At 41.7% G+C, this 21,570-nt stretch overlaps 1 protein-coding gene and 2 non-coding genes across 7 annotated transcripts; all 3 read left to right on the forward strand.

Moving 5' to 3' along the window:
• The first annotated feature begins 9,129 nt into the window (after window positions 1-9,129).
• Window positions 9,130-16,697, forward strand: LOC139400997 (MKI67 FHA domain-interacting nucleolar phosphoprotein-like). 5 transcript variants are annotated; one of them, XM_071145544.1, is made up of 6 exons: window positions 10,596-11,036; window positions 11,641-11,719; window positions 12,502-12,695; window positions 12,820-12,882; window positions 12,977-13,043; window positions 13,259-16,697. In XM_071145544.1, exons 2-5 carry the CDS (start codon window positions 11,686-11,688, stop codon window positions 13,019-13,021), a joined length of 336 nt encoding a protein of 111 aa, XP_071001645.1. In that variant the 5' UTR covers window positions 10,596-11,036; window positions 11,641-11,685; the 3' UTR covers window positions 13,022-13,043; window positions 13,259-16,697. The 5 variants fall into 5 exon arrangements, with proteins under 5 accessions (XP_071001652.1, XP_071001624.1, XP_071001645.1 ...); XM_071145551.1 differs by lacking the exons at window positions 10,596-11,036; window positions 12,977-13,043 and adding an exon at window positions 9,130-9,363; XM_071145523.1 differs by lacking the exons at window positions 10,596-11,036; window positions 13,259-16,697 and adding an exon at window positions 9,130-9,363 and having other exon boundaries at window positions 12,977-13,188.
• On the forward strand, window positions 9,444-9,571 carry LOC139406240 (small nucleolar RNA ACA64). The gene has a single exon (XR_011633961.1). It is a non-coding gene; the product is annotated as a small nucleolar RNA ACA64 (small nucleolar RNA).
• On the forward strand, window positions 12,979-13,104 carry LOC139406241 (small nucleolar RNA ACA64). The gene has a single exon (XR_011633962.1). It is a non-coding gene; the product is annotated as a small nucleolar RNA ACA64 (small nucleolar RNA).
• Window positions 16,698-21,570: the final 4,873 nt, after the last annotated feature.

Genomic DNA, 21,570 nt, shown 5'->3' on the forward strand with positions numbered 1-21,570 from the left:
TGGAGATGGGGGAAATTAAATTGAAAGAAACGTTTGTCGCGGAGTAGGTTGGGATACGTAACTGGGCTATTAGGCACACGTGCTGAAAGACAAAGCCACCTTAGTATCGAATGGCCGTGCAACTTTGACAGCAGCCGGGCTGGAATACTGATTTTCGTTTTTTTTTCATTCCTGTTGATATTGCCTAAAGTTTAAAATTATTCTGACAATTGCTATAGAATCGCTGGAATTTACTGATATAAGTTCATAAAGGAACTTACTGAATTGTTTCTAGAAAGTATTTAAATAAGTCGCCGAGCTTAGTACAGACTTTGTTTTACAGACGCTAAAAGCTACACACTGATTTTGGGGTTTTTCTATTCTATCCATATTTCCTAAATATATAGAATTATTCTGACAATTGCTATAGAATCGCTCGAATTTACTGATATAAGTTCATAAAGGAATTTACTGAATTGTTTACAGAAAGTATTTAAATAATTCACTGAACAACTCTTAGTTGTCTAGAAATTCTATCTATATTTCCTAAAGAGCTAGAATTACTCTGAAAATTGTTATAGAACCGCATATATTCACTGATATATTGTTCCAAAAGGAAATCGCAGAGTCATTTATAGAAAATACCTAAACGAATCGCTGAACAAATTCAAATAAAATACCGGTGAAATACACACGTGGCGGGCGTCACATACTGATAACCCCCTTTGTCTCGACCAGGGACAGGCTAAGCATACAACGATAGAAATAAACACCACATAGTAAGAATTGAATATACCTAAATAACGCATTATACACATTATCAGACGAACTAGATAAAATGTCTGCAGCTACCACGCCCAAACTAAAATTCAATGATTATTTAGATCAGAGTATGATTGATAGAGCGGGAGGTAAAAAACAGTATGGGAAAGTGGAGAAAGTGTGGAAAGGATTACGGATAAGATGGACACAAGCAGGTTATTTTAGCGGAGGACCACCTACAGGGGGGAAACTCCAAGATATGCAGACAGAATTAGAGGACGAGGTAGAGCATGCAAAAGCGAGTGAGGCGGAGAGAAACAACATACACAGGTTCAAAAAAGTAGGTACAAGAGAGAGAGAGAGAGCAGAGGGGGAGCTCAAGATAGGTACATGGGCCATACAGGAGAGTAGGAGGGTGCTGCCCAAAAACACACCAGACATGATGGGCGTGGCTATTGTGGCGTCGGGGGATGTTAAAGCTCCGCCTGAGAACTTGCCCACGGCTCCCCCTGTGGCCGTTTCTCCCTCACTATATCCACAATTGACACTTACAAACAAGATTAGATTCAAACCACTTCTATCAGACGGATAGGGAGGACTGTCATCAGAACATGGATATCGAAAACGAAGAAGAAATTGACATGGTGCTCACCCCAGCTCCGATGGGAGCTCCAAACGTGACTAAGATGCAGGAGCTGCTGAAATCATCAATAGCTCGAGCTAAGGAACTCAGGGAGCTAATAGCTAACCAAGATAACAACAGAGAGGGAGCCTACCGTGTGGAAGGCATAATGAGAGGAACAGTAACCAAAGTTACCGAATCAATGGGGTCCGAAACACTCCGTCGGTCCTCCAGAATTGCTGATAGAAGAGAGCGAGAGCAGGAGATGGCAGGACAGTACCCCCTGCGACCGACACCAGGTGATGCACACACTGTGGAGTACCAGCCCTGGAAAATGACTGATTTAACAACACTGATGGGACAGATGCCTAGCCTACATGGAGGAGCTTCAGCGTGGCTACTTCAACTGCAGACACTTACGTCAGGCCTGCAACTCTGCCTAGGAGACATGAAAGCACTTCTAGCAAGAGCCACCGACCACGGAACCATGGAGGCCCTCATGACAGCAGCTGACCTTGGATGGCGGGCCCCAACACTGCCCATAGACCACTTCCGTACCAGATTATGGGAAGTTCTACGGAGAGCATACCCTACAGAAAGAAACCATGCCACCTTATCCTCCTTTACAATCAACCCAGGTGAGCAACCTGCAGCATACCTGGACAGGGCTAAGACCACATGGAGATCGGTCCACGAAGAACCATTCGATCACACTGATACCACACTCAGCATGTGGAAGGAAATGGTGGTCAACGGGTGTCCCGGAGATGTTAAAACCAAACTCAGAGGAACGGTAGGGTTGTTTGCACTTCCTCTGACCCAATTCAACACTCATGTGCACCACCATGTGACCCAGCACAACAAGGAAAGAGGGGGTGCTGAGAGCCAGGTGCAGTCCCTCCAGGTACAACTCCTGAAACTCCAATTGAAGGAAGCACAACAAGGAGAAAAACCTAAGAAACAGATGGTGGCGGAAGAAACGAAGGAGCCGGGAACCAAAACAGACATCTCCCAAATCGTGGCACAGACTGTCTCTCAGATGATCCAACAGCAGGCAGCCCCACCACCCCAATACCCTCCCCCACAGCAGTATATCCTGCAACAACAACACCCAGTATGGGCTCGACGGGGTCCCTACACTGGACAACACAGAGGGGGAAACTACCAGTGTTTTAACTGCGGAATTACCGGTCATTTTGCCAGAGATTGCATGAAACCACTCTCCCCGCAGCAACAGCAATGGAGAGCAAGAGGAAGTGGGGGAAACCCACCTCTGCAACATCAGCAACCAGGACCCACACCCATGCATCAGCAACAGCCAGCATACAACCACCCAGAATCTAGCCACATGCAGCAGGAGCAGCAAGATTACAACCAACCCTCCCACTTCAACACCTGATCACCCAGTAAGAATGATGAGGATGCCACTCCTGCCGATGACCACACTGTCTGAAGCCCAAGAAGTGTACTGGCTAAAATGCCTACCCACAGGGCCTGCCACCCCTCACATCCAGTTTAAGTTCAACCAACTGAAAGCTCAAATCTACACTCTGCACCCATATAAGACTCCCCAAGCTGGGATCCATTGCACACTCAATGCAACAGAAACTGATGACTGCCTCTACACTGCAGACTGGGACGAAGACATGATGCACCTGACCCCACCTATCAGGTGTTGTACCATTGGGTGTGGCCCAGAGGGGGTGGCAGCACCGGTCATCCTACGATCAAGGAACCTCCATGCACCCCTGGCCTGGACGGCTGAAGCATCAACAGCCATAGCACTCCTGAAAACGGATCTATCAGCGGCAGCAGCTCTGACTGCACCTGACTACAAGAACAAGTTCCATTTGGATGTTTCTGGAAGGGAAGGATTCACCTCATCCGTCCTATTCCAGAAACAAGAGGGGGAGAGAAGGGTCTTGATGTACTACTCTTCAAACTTGACCACATTGAGGTAGGACAGTCAACATGCTCCAGATACGTTGCTGCAGTAGCAAAAGCTATTGAGAAAAAAAACAGCTCACCTCGTGATGTCACCCTTCAATCAGCCATCATCCCTCAACCAGCATCGGCCAAATTAGCTGAAATCATCGGATTGACGCAGGTCCTCATCAGAGGAAAAGGAAAGACTGAATATCTATACAGACTCAGCCCATGCCCATGAAGCAGGCCACACTGATGGACCCAGAACTTTTATGAGAAACACATGGCCCCACACACGAAGGCAAACTAAAGACCCTCCAAAAAGGCCTCGCACATCTGGTGGCACCCTCACATAAAAAATATGACTGACTTATTTTATGACGATGATTTATTTTGTGACGAATGCAATGGTTGTGACAGACACAACCCAAAGAAACCATATCAAACACCAATGGGCTCATACGTAATTCCTAATGCATGTTTTCAGGATATTAGGATAGACTACACCGACATGGGCCCCGAAAATTTATCTAAAGGCAAACTCTATCTCCTAGTCATAGTAGATAGGTTCTCCAAATGGGTAGAGGCAATACTAACAAAAGGGGAGGATGCTAGGTCAGTCTTTTAAGTGGCTACAAACCAAACTAATACCCAGGTATGGCATCCCAAGACAAATCAAATTTGACAAATGGCTCACATTTAACAAACACCTGAGACAGGTGGAAGAAAGATTTGGCATAACCCACAGATTTGGATCTGTGTACAGGCCCCAATCCCAAAATCTGGTGGAACGTCAAACCAAAAGCAAAAGCTAAGATAGCTAAAGTATGTGCCTCATGGGATAATGACTGGTAGAGTCATGCATGGTCCACCAAGGGAGGGAGGTCATATGCCCGCCCTTGATGTACAACAAATTGTAATGTCTAATTATGTGAAAAAACTGACGGTTCTCTCTGCAGCACTCTCTACCCAGGTTCACAAGGTCCAGGAGGGGGAGCTGCCGGGGGACACGACACTACTGAAGGTAAAGGTTGGTGACGGGGTGAGGGTTACAGTCCACAAGAGAAAGTGGCTGGAACCCAGGTGGACTGGACCGTACGAAGTTAAGGAGGTTACTTCACACTCAGTCCAGGTCAAAGGTAAATCAGGCACACCTTGACACCGCCTTACACATTGCACCCCAGCCCCAATTCCTTCTAGAACACTGACTGAAGTCAGAGCTGATTTGAGCGGCCTAAATTCGATTCCAAATGAAGACACTCCTTCCTCAGGTGATGCGGCATCAAACTCAGCCTCCCCTGAGAAGGGAACCTCGCCCAGTTAGAGGGAAATTTCTCCCTCTCTGGGTGAGGCTGGGATATCTGGTCCCTTATTTGTGATATTCATACTGATATTTGGAGTAACTCTAGGACTTTCACATGGTTAATTGAACAACTATTTCACCCTGCCACATCACATACACCAACCCCTACACATGTCCCTAACTCCTTTCCTGATATCACTCCCTCCAATCACTCCCGTCCCAAACGTAGCACTACACCTACAGACCCACCATGCAAACCAGACAAGGTTAGGGGCACCACCTTATGTATACCCACGATTGCAACCGCCACCTTTCTGCTATAGTTTTCACGTCTAATAGACGTGAAGAGGGGGATTTGTTATATAAATATTCATACACATAGCTCATATAAACAAAGACATTCCGTCGTAAGAACACATACACCCAGCCATAAGACTGACCCCCTCTTCCTTATATAAACACACATCTCATCTCCCTCTAACTGGCCGGTCCCAAGAGCAAAGAACTTTTGCTGTGCACCAATGGGGCCCGCTCTGGCTAGAGCAAGGCCCGCCTCCAACCCTCCGACCAGTCAAGAAGACCGAAACGACAAGACTCCACCTACTTTATTCTATGTATAAAAATGTATGTAACCATTGTATAGGCCTCTTTTTCACCTGGCTCCTTGCCGAGTTATGTGAACTAGGTCCGTGCACGTAAAACGGCGGGACAAGATATCTCTGACTCATTAAAACTGTCTTTCGTTACAACTGAAATCCACTCTGTCCAGCGTCCGTGATTTGGTCTCAACTCTCCAGTATTTGAACACTAACACGACCCAAAAAGGTTGGTTTGCCCAAATTGCACTGGACTGAAATCCACATCATGCACGTGGGGCCAAGTTCTCAAGCTAGCTAGAGTCTTAATAAACAAAACCAATACATTTTATTCTAAACAATATATATGCTCGTTTATCTAATCACATTGTTTCCGCAAGGGGTGTGCTATAGCCGCATTATCCTGATAGGTAGCTAACTAGCAAGCTAGCTAACAGTAGCTAACGCCTAGCTAGCTAACGTCACCCAAAATTCAATCCAGTTTCTAAACCCAGAGACGCAACATCGCGAGACTTCCGGGAACGCTTGCGAAGCAGACCAAATCCATTTTTATTGGTCACATACACGTGTTTAGCAGATGCTATTGCAGGTGTAGCGAAATTCTTGTGTTTCTAGCTCCAACAGTGTAGTAATATTTAACAAGTTATATCAAACAATTTCACAACAATACACACATTTTAAAGTGAAGGAATGGAATTAAAAATATATAAATATTTGGATGAGCAATGTCAGAGCGGCGTAGACTTAAGATACAGTATAACGTAAACTCACATAAACTCGTACATCGCCATGGTCCGTACAATTGCCCTTATTTTAGCGCCCCAAAAACGTAATAGTTCCAGATGAACTGTAATGTCAATACCACTGTAAAGCACAATTTCTCCCCTTTCCAACAGAATCAATTACATGACCTAAATACTGCCCGTTTCTGCATAATTCAAGCAGGCAATGAGCCCCGTCGGGGTGGCCGTTGGGGAATCGAAACTAATAGTGAGAAGGAGAGATGTCGTGTGGGAAAATTGCTTTTTAACATTAAAGTGACTACTGTTCCTTTATTAAAGTGGCCAGTGATTTCAAGTCTGTCTATAGGTCAGCAGCCCCTAATGTGCTAATGATGGCTATTTAACAGTCTGATGGCCTTGAGATAGAGGTTGTTTTTCAGTCTCTCGGTCCCAGGTCGGATGCACCTGTTCTGACTTCGACTTCTGGATGATAGTGGGGTGAACAGGCAGTGGCTCGGGTGGTTATTGTCCTTGATCTTTTTGGCCTTCCTGGCCAGTGTATGGGGTTTGAGATGTCAATGAGAGAAGTAAACTATTATTCCTTAGCTGTTCATTTTCTTAATCTAAAGGCACAACCTAAATACGAGACAATGTCTGAAGTAGTTGAACATGTTATAACACCAATCTCGTGAAAGTGACAAACTGACACATTTTAGTTTTCCTCAAAAACAACTTTATATAAGGAGTGCCTTGGAGTTGAAGTAGTTTGGCGTGAGGCGACTATTAGACCCAATGACGTGATTCTGCACATTTGCTTATCTAGCCAATGTCGCCATGACATCGCCTACAAACCCGATCAGGGATTTCTATAGGAGAAGTAGTTTTAGCACATCTTCACACTGTACTGTCTTTGGTTCACGCTTCGTGGGGTCGCCAGAATGCAGATGTTTCAGGGATACAGTATTTTAAACCTAACTTCCGTTTCCCCTAAAAAACAGTTGTGGAGACTCCGCTCATACGTCCTTTTATGCCTGCTACGTTAGGTTACCCAACATTTGAGTGACAGCATTTATTTGACTTAAAAGTTAGTAGTTAGTTAGTTAGCTAACTACTAGCCAGCAGATCCGACCGCATGCTTACAACTGCACTAAGATCGGATAGCATTCCTGTGTATTTATGGTTTGCATGTTTCGTTACAATATTGTTTTGAACATTCGTTTTGTACATCCTCGACTAAGCATTCTACACAATGCATTGTCAATGAGTGCTGATGAAGATTTAATCAAAAGTGCATTACAGTTGCTTGGAAATACAATGACATTAAGAGGGAGGCGTAACTAGTAGGAAAACCTTTTGTCATCATTTTGATGTCGCTAGATTTACTTTAGATGCAGTATAACATTAGCTAGCTAGCTAAGATCGAGGGCTTGCTACCTTATTTTAGCTAGCTAACGTTAGCATAGTATAATTTAGACTAAACAGTAGTTAGCCTCTGTCCAGAATAACTGGGTTTATCACCACTATAGGGCACCACTATGGCACCGTTTGTAAAGGGTGGCTTGAGAGCGTTCTTAACAATGGTATGACGCAACGGAGATGCAACCAAAGGATATTCATCCTTAAGTCTATTGATGCAGCCATGCATCAATCTAATTAACATGATTTAAAAAATACCCCTCAAAATCCGTCAATTTAAGATGTTTTTTTTGCATGGGCTGCGTCTCAATCCACTGCATCTACCTATGTCTCAATCCACTGCATCCACCTATATCCACCGAATATGTTTTGCTCTACAACCCCGACAGGTTTCACAGGACTCGTCTGATAGTAACCTATACAAATGAATGCACGTATGTGGGTAGTTTTGTGCGACCCCTGCTGGAGAGTGAACTTTGGGTGATGTTAGCTAGCTAGCAAGGCACGTTAGCTAGCTACCAGGCCTTAGCTACTGTTCGCTAGCTAGCAGGCTAATGCAGCTATAGCACATCCCTTGTGGAAACAATGTGGTTGGATAAATCCTCTTACTTCTACCCCCTCCTTTTTCGAACATTCTGTTAAAAATCGCGCAACTATTCAGCGTCCTGCTACTCATGCCAGGAATATAGTATATGCATATGATTAGTATGTGTGGATAGAAAACACTCTGAAGTTTCTAAAACTGGTTAAATCACGGCTGTGACTATAACAGATCGTGTGTTTCATTGAAAAACGCAAGAAAAACTGCTCTCTGAAAGCTAAAAATAATTTCCATAAGTCACTTCCACGAGTTGTTAAAAGAAGACAAAATTTAATATCGACCTGCATGCAATTCATACAAATTCCACACGATGTCGCCATTGTCGTCATTTTCAATTGAATTAATTGTTGGAAAATCCATCTATCTGGCATCCGTTTCTTCCAGTCTTCACCCGGATGTTGTTACTGAGGACTATGGCAGCCAAGGATTTGCAAGCGAGGAGCTATTGAATAAACATCGCCCTGTAATCATTTTGATAGATTATAAACGTTTACTAATACCTAAAGTTGGATTACAAAAGGATTTCGAAGTGTTTTGTGAAAGTTTATCGTCGACTTTTTTAATTTTAAAAAATTACGCAGCGTTTAAAAACAATGTTTTTTTCTGAATGACACAGCTTCCATACAAAGCTATTTTGGGTATATATGGACCGATTTAAACGAAAAAAAGACCCAATAGTGATGTTTATGGGGCATATAGGAGTGCCAAGAAAGAAGCTCGTCAAAGGTAATGAATGTTTTATATTTTATTTCTGCGTTTTGGGTAGCGCCGGCTACCACAAAATCTGTTGTTTACGTGTCGTGCTGGTATTTTGGGGGGTGCATGCTATCAGATAATAGCTTCTCATGCTTTCGCCGAAAAGCATTTTAAAAATCTGACTTGCTGGCTAGGTTCACAACGAGTGTAGCTTTAATTCAATACCCTGCTTGTGAATTTTGATCAAGGTTTGAGTTGTAACGAGTACATTTAGCATTTAGCGTAGCGCATTTGCATTTCCAGGTGCCTACTTGAGACGTCTGCGTCTCAAGTATGGTCAAGAAGATAAACTATAAAATGTATTGCATGAAAATGACAGTATACTTAAACTAGCAGTTGTTTAATTTATTCGGTGTAACAGTACATTTTAATGATAATGGGACAATTCGGAGTACAACAAATTTCTCATCCCTGGATTGAGGTACGTTTTCTGAGCCTTAACTCATGCTGGTTCCGCCCTGGTGCAGCTGTAAGCAAGTGAGATCTGCTGGCTAGCGAACTACATTTTACACAATGTTCTGTCTTACCCACAATTTCCTCTTTCTTTACAGGGACAACAAACAAGTCCAAGAGTGATTTATGTTGGCCATCTTCCCACTGGGTTGTTTGAGCCTCAGCTCAAATCCTACATTAAACAGTTTGGAAATGTCGTCAGGTTACAACTGGCCAGGAGTAAAACGGTAAAAAAAAACTTGGGATCCATTATCTTGAAAATGTAAGAGTGGAATGTGTTGTGTGATGCACAGGTGTGAAGAATGGCACCGTCTGAAAATTACCTCAGATGTAACAGTTGTCTGTGGTGAGATAACTGTGCCGACAGTATTGTGGTACGTTAAGCTTATTGCCTGCTTTGTATAGCAGTGTGATTAAACCCATGTCCCAACATTACAGCCCTTGACTCATGGAAACAGCCATGCACCAATCATATTGGGAGGTGATACAGGCTAAATTATTTGACCTTATACCACAGCGTTGTTGAATACTCGTTTCTGATTGGCTAGAAGGGCATTTTAGAATGGGCATTTAACCCAGATTTTGGGACAGTTGGATGTCCTGATTACTGAAAGACCAATGGATTTTTTTAAGGCTGGTGATGATTTTTGGGGATCAAAGAGGCCGATATCATTAAAATGGAAAATTTGACCAAATTTCCCAGACAGCCATGTATGCATTATTGCATCTGTTTTAAAATCAAAGAAATGTGACTTAGATTAGTAAAAAAACAAACTACATAACATAATGGTAATCATTTTATTTGAATGGTAAATCTCTTAATAAACTGGGTATATTAAGATGGCATAGGCCTACTCACAATACAGGTGAATGCATATTCAATAGGAATGTGTGCATTTGAGTTATTTATCTTGTTTTGGCTGATCAGTGGAGTCTATGGTGCTACAGATGGCAATCTGTTTGCCTTCTAGTAGCCTACTGATGAACAACATTTGCAAATAAGCATCAGCATTAACTCCGCTCCCTTTCACATCTCCCTCACGCTAATTTCACTTGCTGCTGCTACGATGAGAACTAACTCAATGGCGATGACGTTTGTTACCAAGCCATAAATGTGTATAATATCTAACAAGGAGAGCGAAAGTAGGAAAAAATTTGAATCTACGATGCATGTTCTGTCTGAATGAATCCTTTGTCCATAGTTTGAGAAGTTAGAACGCACACTGCTCTAGAGCTTTCTTGGTCCATAAACATGCAGGAATATTCTTAGGTAGCTAAACCTATTGGCAACCTTTTATTTAGACATTTTAAAACACTTCCTTCTTTCCCTATTACAACAATCATCTAATCCGTCTATCAACTACATTTACGGATACGCTTGTGGCTTGTCAGATCAGCACACCAGTAAAGAGCAAGTCAGATGACTCGTTGCTGAAAATGGTGCATGTTCAAAACCATAACCAGCTAACATTAGCGCCTATCTGATATCTTAGAACCTTGCTTATCTAACCAGCTAGCTAACATCACAATTTGTTAGCTATTTGACCCGTTAGTGTAAACTTTTATCTTCTTAGCGAGCTTGCGTGTCTGGCCACATTGACACAAGCCTTCTTATTAGTGAATTAACTAAACTAATATTTGCAACAGGAGTTTGATTAGTCAATTAATGTGTCAATACTGCACCTTCCTGTTGGAGAATGAGCTAGCTTGCTGCTGATTGTTGGCATTTTGCAGTGCTCGTGTCTCAGGTAGTGAATGGTGGCTGGCATAGCAACAGCTTTGTAATGTAGAGGGACGATCATCAAAACTGATAGAGAAGGGCCGATATTGGCCTTTTCTAGTCTAACTGATTTGTTTTTGAAGAGACTATTGTTGCACCATCTTCTGATGACCTAACGTGGTGAGTGATGAATATATATATATATATATATATATATATATACACACATACATGTCTCCGGTCATACAATGTTGCAGTTATGTCGCAAGTGGCGCTTTGCTGTCAAATCCTCCTGTTTTCAGCAACTTGTATTTTTATTTGGTTGTTATATTGTCAGGTTTGCTAACAAACTATTTAGCTAGCTTATAGCCTTGTTTGATATGCAATGCAATCTCCAAGTAATGAAAAGTGTCAAGTGTCCTGACGAGAAGGCAAGCTTTTCTAGCTTTGCCAGCCAGGCAAAATCGGGCATCATCAGCACATTGTTATGGATGTATCCAAATTAATGTCAGTAGAAAACAGTTTAAACAAACGCAAATGCAGTTGCTTTGCTGTTAATCTGGCTACAGAGGTCGTGACTGTGTTAGCCATAGGTAGTTGGCTGGCTAGCAAGCAAGGGATAAGATCATGGCAATGGAACATAAAGAACAATTGACTGGGTTCGCGTCCATAAATACCTTGAAAAATGGGCTCCGCCTCTTCTCGCTGCATCGTCCATTATTTCAAAGGTAATGTACAGAACGTCAGCGTTTAACCCTTACATAACAACATTCTCCTCTCACAGACAGGTGGAGTTCGACTGATTGTCACCAAGATCGTTGCTGAGACAATGAACAACCTGATGGGCGAGATACTGATCAAATGTAAGTTAGGGACTGTACTTATTATGAGGAATACCAGGGGAAAATCTGGCCTCTCTGAAATTAAAGTGGATGGCCCTCCCTTCAGTAAAATATATATTTTTAAATTGGAAGAAGCCTTTGACTGCATTCTGAAGTGCCACAGTACACAGCAGTTATTGGTTAGGCAGCACAAAAGGGTTTACATCAGCAAGAGCAGTACAGGCCGTGCTCATGATTGAGAACACCTATCCATTGCAGTGTGTAATGCAGTGTAGCCTAGTTTTATATACGTCATTCCAGCAGCACAAAAACTAGAAGGAAGTACATTTACTTAGAAATATGACTTTGCCATACCCTAGGCCTATAGTTTAGGCTATGGATAATTTTGAGACCACACTCTGCGCACTTGGTATAGTGTGCCCAGCAGGGAATCAGTGATGAGGGGCACACATGGACATCACAAATTATCAAACCCTGAGCAATATGACATTTCATCGATTACAAATTACATGACCCTCCCTTGGACTAAAAAAAGACTAAACCCTCCCCCTGACTGAAATTGAAAAAAGCAGTACCCTCCCCCATTTTCCTCCGGGTAACAATTATGTACATTTTGACCACTCCCTTATCTGAAGAAATAATCCACCTTTTCATTTATTTAATTCTAGAATCATATGTTCAGGTTTAACATTTCCCCTAGCTCTTGATGTCTTGTAGTGTGCGCGCATGTTGTGGGAGGAGAGCAGCAGACCCATTTCAGCTTCACCAGAGCTGGGATAATAAAGTTCTATTGTATTCTCCAGGTAATCAGGTTCCTACTGAGGTGCATGAGGAGTTGTTTGTGGGATCACAGAGAGCTTTTAAGAAGCTGTGGCTCGCTACAACGAGACACACACCAGAGGAGGTCAAGGAGATGACCGGACGACTCCTACATAAAGAGGCCAAGTTCCGTAAAAGGCTGGCAGAGAAGGGAATCCACTACGACTTCCCAGGGTTTGTAAGTGTTGCATTTGATTCATCGGTTCAAAAGATATATATATATATTTTGTATTCCTGACTTTTTAAACAATTTTAACTTGCATTATTTTCTTGTATCCTAATTGTAAACTCTCTTTTTGAAGGCTTCTCAAGTGCAACAGAAGAAAAAGTTAGATGGCACTGTGAATGCATCCATGTGTAATGAGGTAAGGACAATTAATCTGTACTAGGCAACACTTTTGTGAATGACTACATCAAAGTACACGATTGCATTTTTTTATGCATTTTGCTTTGATTTAGGCACAGTCTGAAAATTCCCTTCGATTTGCCAGTTGTCTGGGGTGAGAACTGTGCTGACAGTATTGTGGTACGTTAAGCTTATTGCCTGCTCTGTATAGCAAGGTGATTAAACCCATGTGCCCCCATTCACTTCGCAACATCTAACAAGTAAGGGATTCTTGCACTCGGTAGGAATTAACATGTTCCCATCCATGGAAGAAAATCATTGGAGATGCTAATAGAGCCCCATAGCTCCAAAATGTGTTGGAAGATTCTCTGTGTTAATATGTCTTTCTCCTCAAGACGTGACTCCAGTGTGAACTACCTCAGTTCTGGACAGGAGGAGGTCCATGAAGATCAACGATGAGGATGGCGAAATCATCAAGAATACCCCCGCCCCAAAAAAATCTGAAGGGAAAGGGGGATACCTAGTTAGACTGTACAACTGAATGCATTCAACTGAATGCCTTCCACATTTAACCCCAACCCCTCTGAATCAGAGAGGTGCGGGGTGCTGCCTTAATCAACATCCATGTCTTTGGCACCTGGGGAACAGTGGGTTAACTGCCTTGCTCTGGCAGAATGACAGATTTTTACCTTGTCTGCTCGGGAATACGATCGAGCAACCTAAGGAGCAGAGTCTGACTAAGATTCCTCCTTTGAGGAAGAGGATACTGAGGAGGAGTCCTTCCTAGAAGGGAGTGAGAAGCCCACAACGTGTGAAGAGCCCTCGGGACAAGAGCCAGTCGTATAGGAAGGAGCATAGTGAACGAACGTCAATGCCTGTTGTTTAAGGGACAATGACTCAATTGAATTGCCTTGCTTGTAAACATGTATCTGCTTTACAAGGTGGTTGGTCCTCTATATAATTGCACAGAGGAGAATGACTAGAGTCAATGACTGTTTGACAGTGTTAGAGCCTATGCACCTGTATAGCACCTCCTAAAGTCCCATAGCCAAGGCCTAAAATGAACACCTGCCAAATGTGGGTAGATTTTGGTATTTACTGGTAAGATGTTGATTTCACCAGCCCAGTTGGGGGTGGTCAGGGCTCCACAGTGCAAGCATTTCACTCGCATTTGTGAATAAAAATAGTAGAAGTATGATGACATTTATATAAAATAAATGCTGGAGTAGCTGTTTTCAAATTATTTCCGCCATTTTGTTTCAGAGCTGGTAAATTAATTCACAAAGTCAAAGAACTAGCTACGAATCCTGGGTTGCACCGCCGTCTCTCTGTTGTGGTGTTGCCATTGCTATCAACGTTCTACAGATGCCGCAGCATATTGATGTCTGACTGATGTTTAATGGAAAGTCTTTCTGAACAAGGCTAATGACTGTTTTTCATCAAATTTACTCTATAGTGGCCTGGAAATACAATGACAAAAAAAACCTTGTCATCATTATGTCAAGTGAATTAAAACAAATATAAATATACATTTTTTTATTTCATTTTTATCCACTGGGCTGATATGCTTGATCCATTTTTGCTGTAGCTTTCTGCCCCCCGGATTGCTGAATCATATTGAATCACCTGACTATTATATCTGGTACTATCCCCAAGGTTTGGAAGGTGGCCCATGTACTCCCCCTTCACAAAGGTTTAAACTCAGTTTTTCACAATTCCCACCATTTAATCCTAGTAAAAATTCCCTGTCTTAGGTCAGTTAGGATCACCACTTTATTTGAAGAATGTGAAATGTCAGAATAATAGTAGAGAGAATGATTTATTTAAGCTTTTATTTCTTTCATCACATTCCCAGTGGGTCAGAAGTTTACATACACTCAATTAGTATTTGGTAGCATTGCCTTTAAATTGGTTAACTTGGGTCAAACGTTTCGGGTAGACTTCCACAAGCTTCCCACAATAAGTTGGGTGAATTTGGGCCCATTCCTCCTGACAGAGCTGGTGTAACTGAGTCAGGTTTGTAGGCCTCCTTGCTCGCACACACTTTTTCAGTTCTGCCCACATATTTTCTGTAGGATTCAGGTCAGGGCTTTGTGATGGCCACTCCAATGCCTTGAATGTATTGTCCTTAAGCCATTTTACCACAACTTTGGAAGTATGCTTGTGGTCATTGTTCATATGGAAGACCCATTTGTGACCAAGCTTTAACTTCCAGACTGATGTCTTGAGATGTTGCTTCAATATATCCACATCATTTTCCTGCCTCATGATGCCAGCCATTTAGTGAAGTGCACCAGTCCCTCCAGCAGCAAAGCACCCCCACAACATGATGCTGCCACCCCCGTGCTTCAAGGTTGGGATGGTGTTCTTTGGCTTGCAAACATCCCCTTTTTTCTCCAAACATAACGATGGTCATTGTGGTCAAACGGTTCTATTTTTGTTTCATCAGATCAGAGGACATTTCTCCAAAAGGTATGATCTTTGTCCCCATGTGCAGTTGCAAACTGTAGTCTGGCTTTTTTATGGCGGTTTTGGAGCAGTGGCTTTTTCCTTGCTGAGCGGCCTTTCAGGTTATGTCGATATAGGACTTGATTTACTGTGGATATAGATACTTTTGTACCTGTTTTCTCCAGCATCTTCACAAGGTCCTTTGCTGTTGTTCTGGGATTGATTTGCACTTTTCGCACCAAAGTATGTTAATCTCTAGGAGACAGAATGCTTCTTCCTGAACGGTATGACGGCTGCGTGGTCCCATGGTGTTTATACCTGTGTACTATTGTTTGTACAGATGAACGTGGTACCTTCAGGCATTTGGTAATTGCTCCCAAGGATGAACCAGACTTGTGGAGGTCTACAATTTGTTTTCTGAAGTCTTGGCTGATTTCTTTAGATTTTCCCATGATGTCAAGCAAAGGGACACTGATTTTGGAGGTAGGCCTTGAAATGCATCCACAGGTACACCTCCAATTAACTCAAATTGTCATTTAGCCTTCCAGAAGCTTCTAAAGCCATGCCATAGTTTTCTGGAATTTTCCAAGCTGTTTAAAGGCACAGACAACTCAGTGTATGTAAACTTCTGACCCACTGGAATTGTGATTAGGTGAAATAATCTGCCTGTAAACAATTATTGGAGAAATTACTTGTGTCATGCACAAAGTAGATGTCCTAACCGACTTGCCAAAACTACAGTTTGTTTAAGAAGTTTGTGGAGTGGTTGAAAAATGAGTTTTAATGACTCCAACCTAAGTGTATGTAAACTTCCAACTTTATATAATTATCGCCCTATTTCTAAACTTTCTTGCCTAGCTAAAATATTAGAATCTTTGGTTAATTCACAGCCAAGATCTTTATCTTTGAAATGTAATTGAAATGTCCATCAATCGTGTTTTAGACCAGGTCATAGCACTATCTCTGCTGCATCCCTAGTTATAAATTATGTGGTTAACTGTATGGATAAAAGGCAACATTGTGCTGCCCTCTTCATTGACCTGTCAAAGGCTCTCGATACTGTTGATCACTCACGGCTAATTCAGAGGCTTTCCTCAATTGGCCTAGACCAGGCTGCATGTAACTGGTTTACAAATTACTTGACAGATAAACCTCAGTGTATCGACTGATGGTGTTAAATCAGGTTTCCTGTATGTTACGAAAGGTGTCCTGCACAGGTCGATTCTGGGTCCTGTACCTTTTACAGTTTACATTAACAATATTGACTTTTCTGTAAAAAACGAACCTGCACTTGTATGCCAATGATATTGTTGTGTATGCTATTCCCCCCCATGGTTGACCAGGCTCTATCTGAACTACAGTCTGCCTCCATTGTATTAAAGAAAATCTTTATTGACCTGAAATTAGTATTGAATGCAGGTAAAACTAAGTATATGATGTTCTCTAGAGCTCATACAAATTACTCTGTTTTAAGCATGCGTACTTTTGATGGTGTCCATATTGATGATAGTGTCCCTGCTTACAAATATCTGTATAGATGAAACGCTGTCTTTTAAAAAGCATATAGTAAAGAAGCTGGGAATAAAAATGGGCTTCTATAGAAATAGATCCTGCCTCTCACTAAACAGTAGAAATCAGATTATTCAGTCAACGTTCCTATCGGTCCTAGACTATGACGACGTCTATATGAATGCAGCTGCCACTTCATTAAAGCCTTCAGATGCAGTTTATCATAGTGCACTGCACTTTATTATAGGCGATAATTTTAGTACTCATCACTGCATTCTCTATCAAAGTTGGTTGGCCCTCTTTGATGTCATGTAGGTTGATACATTGCTATGTTATTTGTGGAACAATCTTCAAAATGTTCTAAAATGTTATGTTTTGGTGCCTCTAGGGAAATTCAGAAGGACAATTGAGGACCTTTAATACGGATTGTTTTTTTTATGACCATGTGTTTCTTTCTACTTGCATTTTGTATTTATATTGGTGTGTGTAATTTATGGCTTTCTGTAAAAGAGACCTTGGTCTCAGTAAGACTCCTTGATAAAATAAAGGTTAAATAGAACGTTTAAAGAGATGGCAATGTTTGCATGAGTAACTAGTAGAAATGTTGTTTTTGCTTCCCTGGCAGTTGAAACTCAAACACAGAAGTTATACTGCATCTGGAGACATCACAATGATGACAAAAGCTTTTTCTGCTAATTATTTGCCTCCTTTTGAAATGTCTTTGTGTTTCCAAGCCAAAGTAATGCACTTTAGACAAAATCTTAATCAGTTGCAATTGAGACTGCATTGAGTTGAATGCTCAGCTAGGCATCAATCCTAAAACGAACATTCCTAACATTATTGTGACGAAACGTGCAGCCATGAATATAGTCTATTCCAACTCGCGCTGCAACATTGCCTGGATGGGGGCTGTGCGCACGTGAAGAGCTATGCACAGGCAAAAAAGTTGTTCTAATTTACTTGAAGCAAAAGTCTAAAGTAAGACTTTGTCCTTGAGTTTCTTGGCAATTCACTATGTATTGTTCACAAGCAAAGTTGTTTTTCTATGTTTGAGTTTCAACTGCTAGGGAAGTGAAAACAACATTTCTACTAGTTAGACTCCATTCAAGGGGCATTATTGGCATGGGGAACATGTTTACATTGCCAACGCACCTGAAATGGATAAACAAAAGTGAAATAAACAGTAAATATTACACTCACAAGTTCTAAAATAATAGAGACATTTCAAATGTTATGTGTTATACAGTGTTGTAACGATGTGCAAATAGTTAAAGTACAAATAGGAAAATAAATAAATATAAATATGGGTTGTATTTACAATAGTGTTGGTTCTTCACTGGTTGCCCTTGTGGCAACAGGTCACAAATCTTGCTGCTGTGATTGCATACTGTGGTATTTCACCAAATCAAGATGGGAGTTTATCAAAATTGTGTTTTTCTAATTCTTTGTGGGTCTGTGTAATCTGAGGGAAATATGTGTCTCTAATATGGTCATACATTTGGCAGGAGGTTAGGAAGTGCAGCTCAGTTTTCACCTCATTTTGTGGGCAGTGTGCACATAGCCTGTTTTCTCTTGAGAGCCAGGTCTGCCAGGTACAGTACTCTCTGTTTAGGGCCAAATAGCATTCTTGTTTGCTCTGTTAATTTTTTCCAATGTGTCAAGTAATTATATTTTTGTTTTCTCATGATTTGGTTTGGTCTAATTGTGTTGCTGTCCTGGGGCTCGGTGGGGTCTGTTTGTGTTTGTGAACAGAGCCCCAGGACCAGATTGCTTAAGGGACTCTTCTCCAGGTTAATCTCTCTGTAGGTATTGGCTTTGTATTTGAAGGTTTGGGAATCGCTTCCTTTTAGGTGGTTGTAGAATTTAACGTCTCTTTTCTAGATTTAGATCATTAGCGGGTATCGGCTTAATTCTTCTGCATGCATTATTTGGTCATCTACATTGTACGCAGAAGATATTTTGCAGAATTCTGCATGCAGTCTCAATTTGGTGTGTCTCATTTAGTGAATTCTTGGTTGGTGAGTGGATCCCAGACCTCCCAACCATAAAGGGCAATGAGTTCTATAACTGATTCAAGTATTTTTTGCCAGATCCTAATTGGTATGTCAGATTTGATGTTCCTTTTGATGATGGCATAGAAGGCCCTTCTTGCCTTGTCCCTCAGATCGTTCACAGCTCTGTGGAAGTTAACTGTGGCGCTGATGTTTAGGCCGAGGTATGTATAGTTTTTTTCTGTGCTCTAGGGCAACGGTGTCTAGATTTAATTTATTTGTGGACCTGGCAACTGGACCTTTTCTGGAACACCATTACTTTTGTCTTACTGAGATTTACTGTCAGGGCCCAGGTCTGGCTGAATCTATGCAGAAGATCTAGGTGCTGCTGTAGGCCCTCCTTGGTTGGTGACAGAAGTACCAGATCATCATCAAACAGTAGACATTTGACTTCAGATTCTAGTAGGATGAGGCCGGGTGCTGCAGACTGTTCTAGTGCCCTTGCCAATTTGTTGATATACATGTTGAAGAGGGTGGGGCTTAAGCTGCATCCCTGTTTCACCCCACGGCCCTGTGGAAAGAAATGTGTTTTTTGCCCATTTTAACCGCACACTTGTTGTACATGGATTTTACAATATGTTTTTCCCCATCACCACTTTCCATCCATTTTTATAGCAGGCCCTCATGACATATTGAGTCAAAAGCTTTTTTGAAGTCAACAATGCATGAGCAGACTTTTCCTTTGTTTTGGCTGGTTTGTCAATTAGGGTGTGCAGGGTGAATATGTGGTCTGTTGTACGGTAATTTGGTTAAAAGCCAATTTGACATTTGCTCAGTATTCAGACCCTTTACTCAGTACTTTGTTGAAGCACCTTTGGCTGCTGGGCCCTCAGGTCATTTGTGCCTAATGTGAATTATAATGTACCTGGGGGGACCCTAGTCTGTCCTCTGACAACCGCTCCAGGGCATGCCTAGTGTTTGGGCACCAGTGTTCTAGCCACTTTGTGTTGGGGAAAATGTTTATGCTCTTGAATGTATTTGGCATTTGAGTTAATGAAGAGCACAATTTCTGCTTTTGTGTGTCCCCAGTGGATGTGTGGGGGTTGTCAGAAACGCTATCGGGGGAGCTGACAGGGGGTCTTTTGGGTTGGTGGGTCCTGCACTGTCTGTCCCGTTGTGGTCGAGGTCTGAGGTGGGCTGTTCTGCTGGCTTTTCAATCTCACAGGCACAAACATGACTCGAGTCACGTGACCACAGTAACCTCCCACTTTTAATTAAAGTGGCAGATTAATATTTTTTTCTCATCTGATATTTTGCTTAAAAGACTCAGGTCACAAAAAAATGAAATTTAACAATATACCACATGACTTCTTACTAGTAATACATTTATTGTTTTAGAAATGTTACAAAGCATGCTCATCTGTTTTTTTTTGTGTGTGTGTGTCAAATTTGAGCAACAACAAAAAATATTTTGGCTGGCAAAAAGAAAATCTGAGTGGCTGGTACTGTAGATTTATTTATCTAACTTCCACAGTGGCTGGTGGACCAAAAAGTTCATTTTATGCCCTGCTCACAGCTTTACCATAAAGTGAAGTGAATTCTCAACAACAAAGGATCATAATTACTTGTGTCCTGCCTGAGGCGGCTCAGATGTGAGCCACACATTTTTGTAAATATAACAAACCATGAGAAAATACCCATTCTCAATATTGATCATGTCGCATTTGACATTACATGGACTCTAGCCATACTGACTAAAATTGTAATTATTTTTTAAGTCCATATGGAAACTTGGACTCATGCTTCTCTTATCCATCTGCAGTTATGCTTGGTAAGGTTTATTTGTCAATGTGCTTTGATATTTTGGGTTGTGAAATAAATATGGTAACATCAAAATGTATTTGTTGCATACACAGTATAGCAGATGTTATAGCAGGAGCAGCAAAATGCTTATGTTACTAGCTCCAAACAATGCAGTAAAATGTCAAACAAGTACACAAATCTTTTTATAGGCTATATACCTATAGCCTAAATAGCACTGTAACAGTAAACCAGATGCAATCTTTACACTAGATATACTAAGAATATGTACAGCAGTAGATACTGTATATTTGTGAGCTTTGTCAAGAATCCAGTATATAAATAAATATGTGGTGTGTATAAAGTGTAACTAAAACGCAATGTCGAATGCGGTGTTTAAATACACGGTACAAAACCCCATGGCAAATGGATAGGATTGTAGGAAATTAGCATCCGGAATATAAATATTTGTGAATGTTGTGTAGACAGTATGTGAAAAGAAAAGTTATGTACAGCAGTAGTTATAGGATAAGCCTTGAATAGAATAGTGTATATAAACTCAGCAAAAAAAGAAACGTCCATTTTTCAGTACCCTGTCTTTGAAAGATAATTCGTACAAATCCAAATAAATTCACAGATCTTCATTGTACTCTTCACTGTACTCTGGAGCGGGATCGATTTGGAGGTAGAGGGTCCGTCATGGTCTGGGGCGGTGTGTCACAGCATCATCGGACTGAGCTTGTTGTCATTGCAGGCAATCTCAACGCTGTGCGTTACAGGGAAGACATCCTCCTCCCTCATGTGGTACCCTTCCTGCAGGCTCATCCTGACATGAACCTCCAGCATGACAATGCCACCAGCCGTACTGCTCGTTCTGTGCGTGATTAGGCATGCAAGACAGGAATGTGACAGTGTTCTGCCATGGCCAGCGAAGAGCCCGGATCTCAATCCCATTGAGC

The sequence above is a fragment of the Oncorhynchus clarkii genome, chromosome 3, assembly GCF_045791955.1.
Source record: "Oncorhynchus clarkii lewisi isolate Uvic-CL-2024 chromosome 3, UVic_Ocla_1.0, whole genome shotgun sequence".
NCBI lineage: Eukaryota > Metazoa > Chordata > Actinopteri > Salmoniformes > Salmonidae > Oncorhynchus > Oncorhynchus clarkii.

What these genes read in the sequence shown, in the direction of transcription:
- LOC139400997 (XM_071145523.1), top strand. Translation starts at nt 11,686, where the DNA reads ATGAACAACCTGATGGGCGAGATACTGATCAAAT. An exon ending in GGGCGAGATACTGATCAAAT is followed by an intron (nt 11,720 to 12,501) that starts GTAAGTTAGGGA and finishes TGTATTCTCCAG; the next exon opens with GTAATCAGGTTCCTACTGAG. An exon ending in ACTACGACTTCCCAGGGTTT is followed by an intron (nt 12,696 to 12,819) that starts GTAAGTGTTGCA and finishes CTCTTTTTGAAG; the next exon opens with GCTTCTCAAGTGCAACAGAA.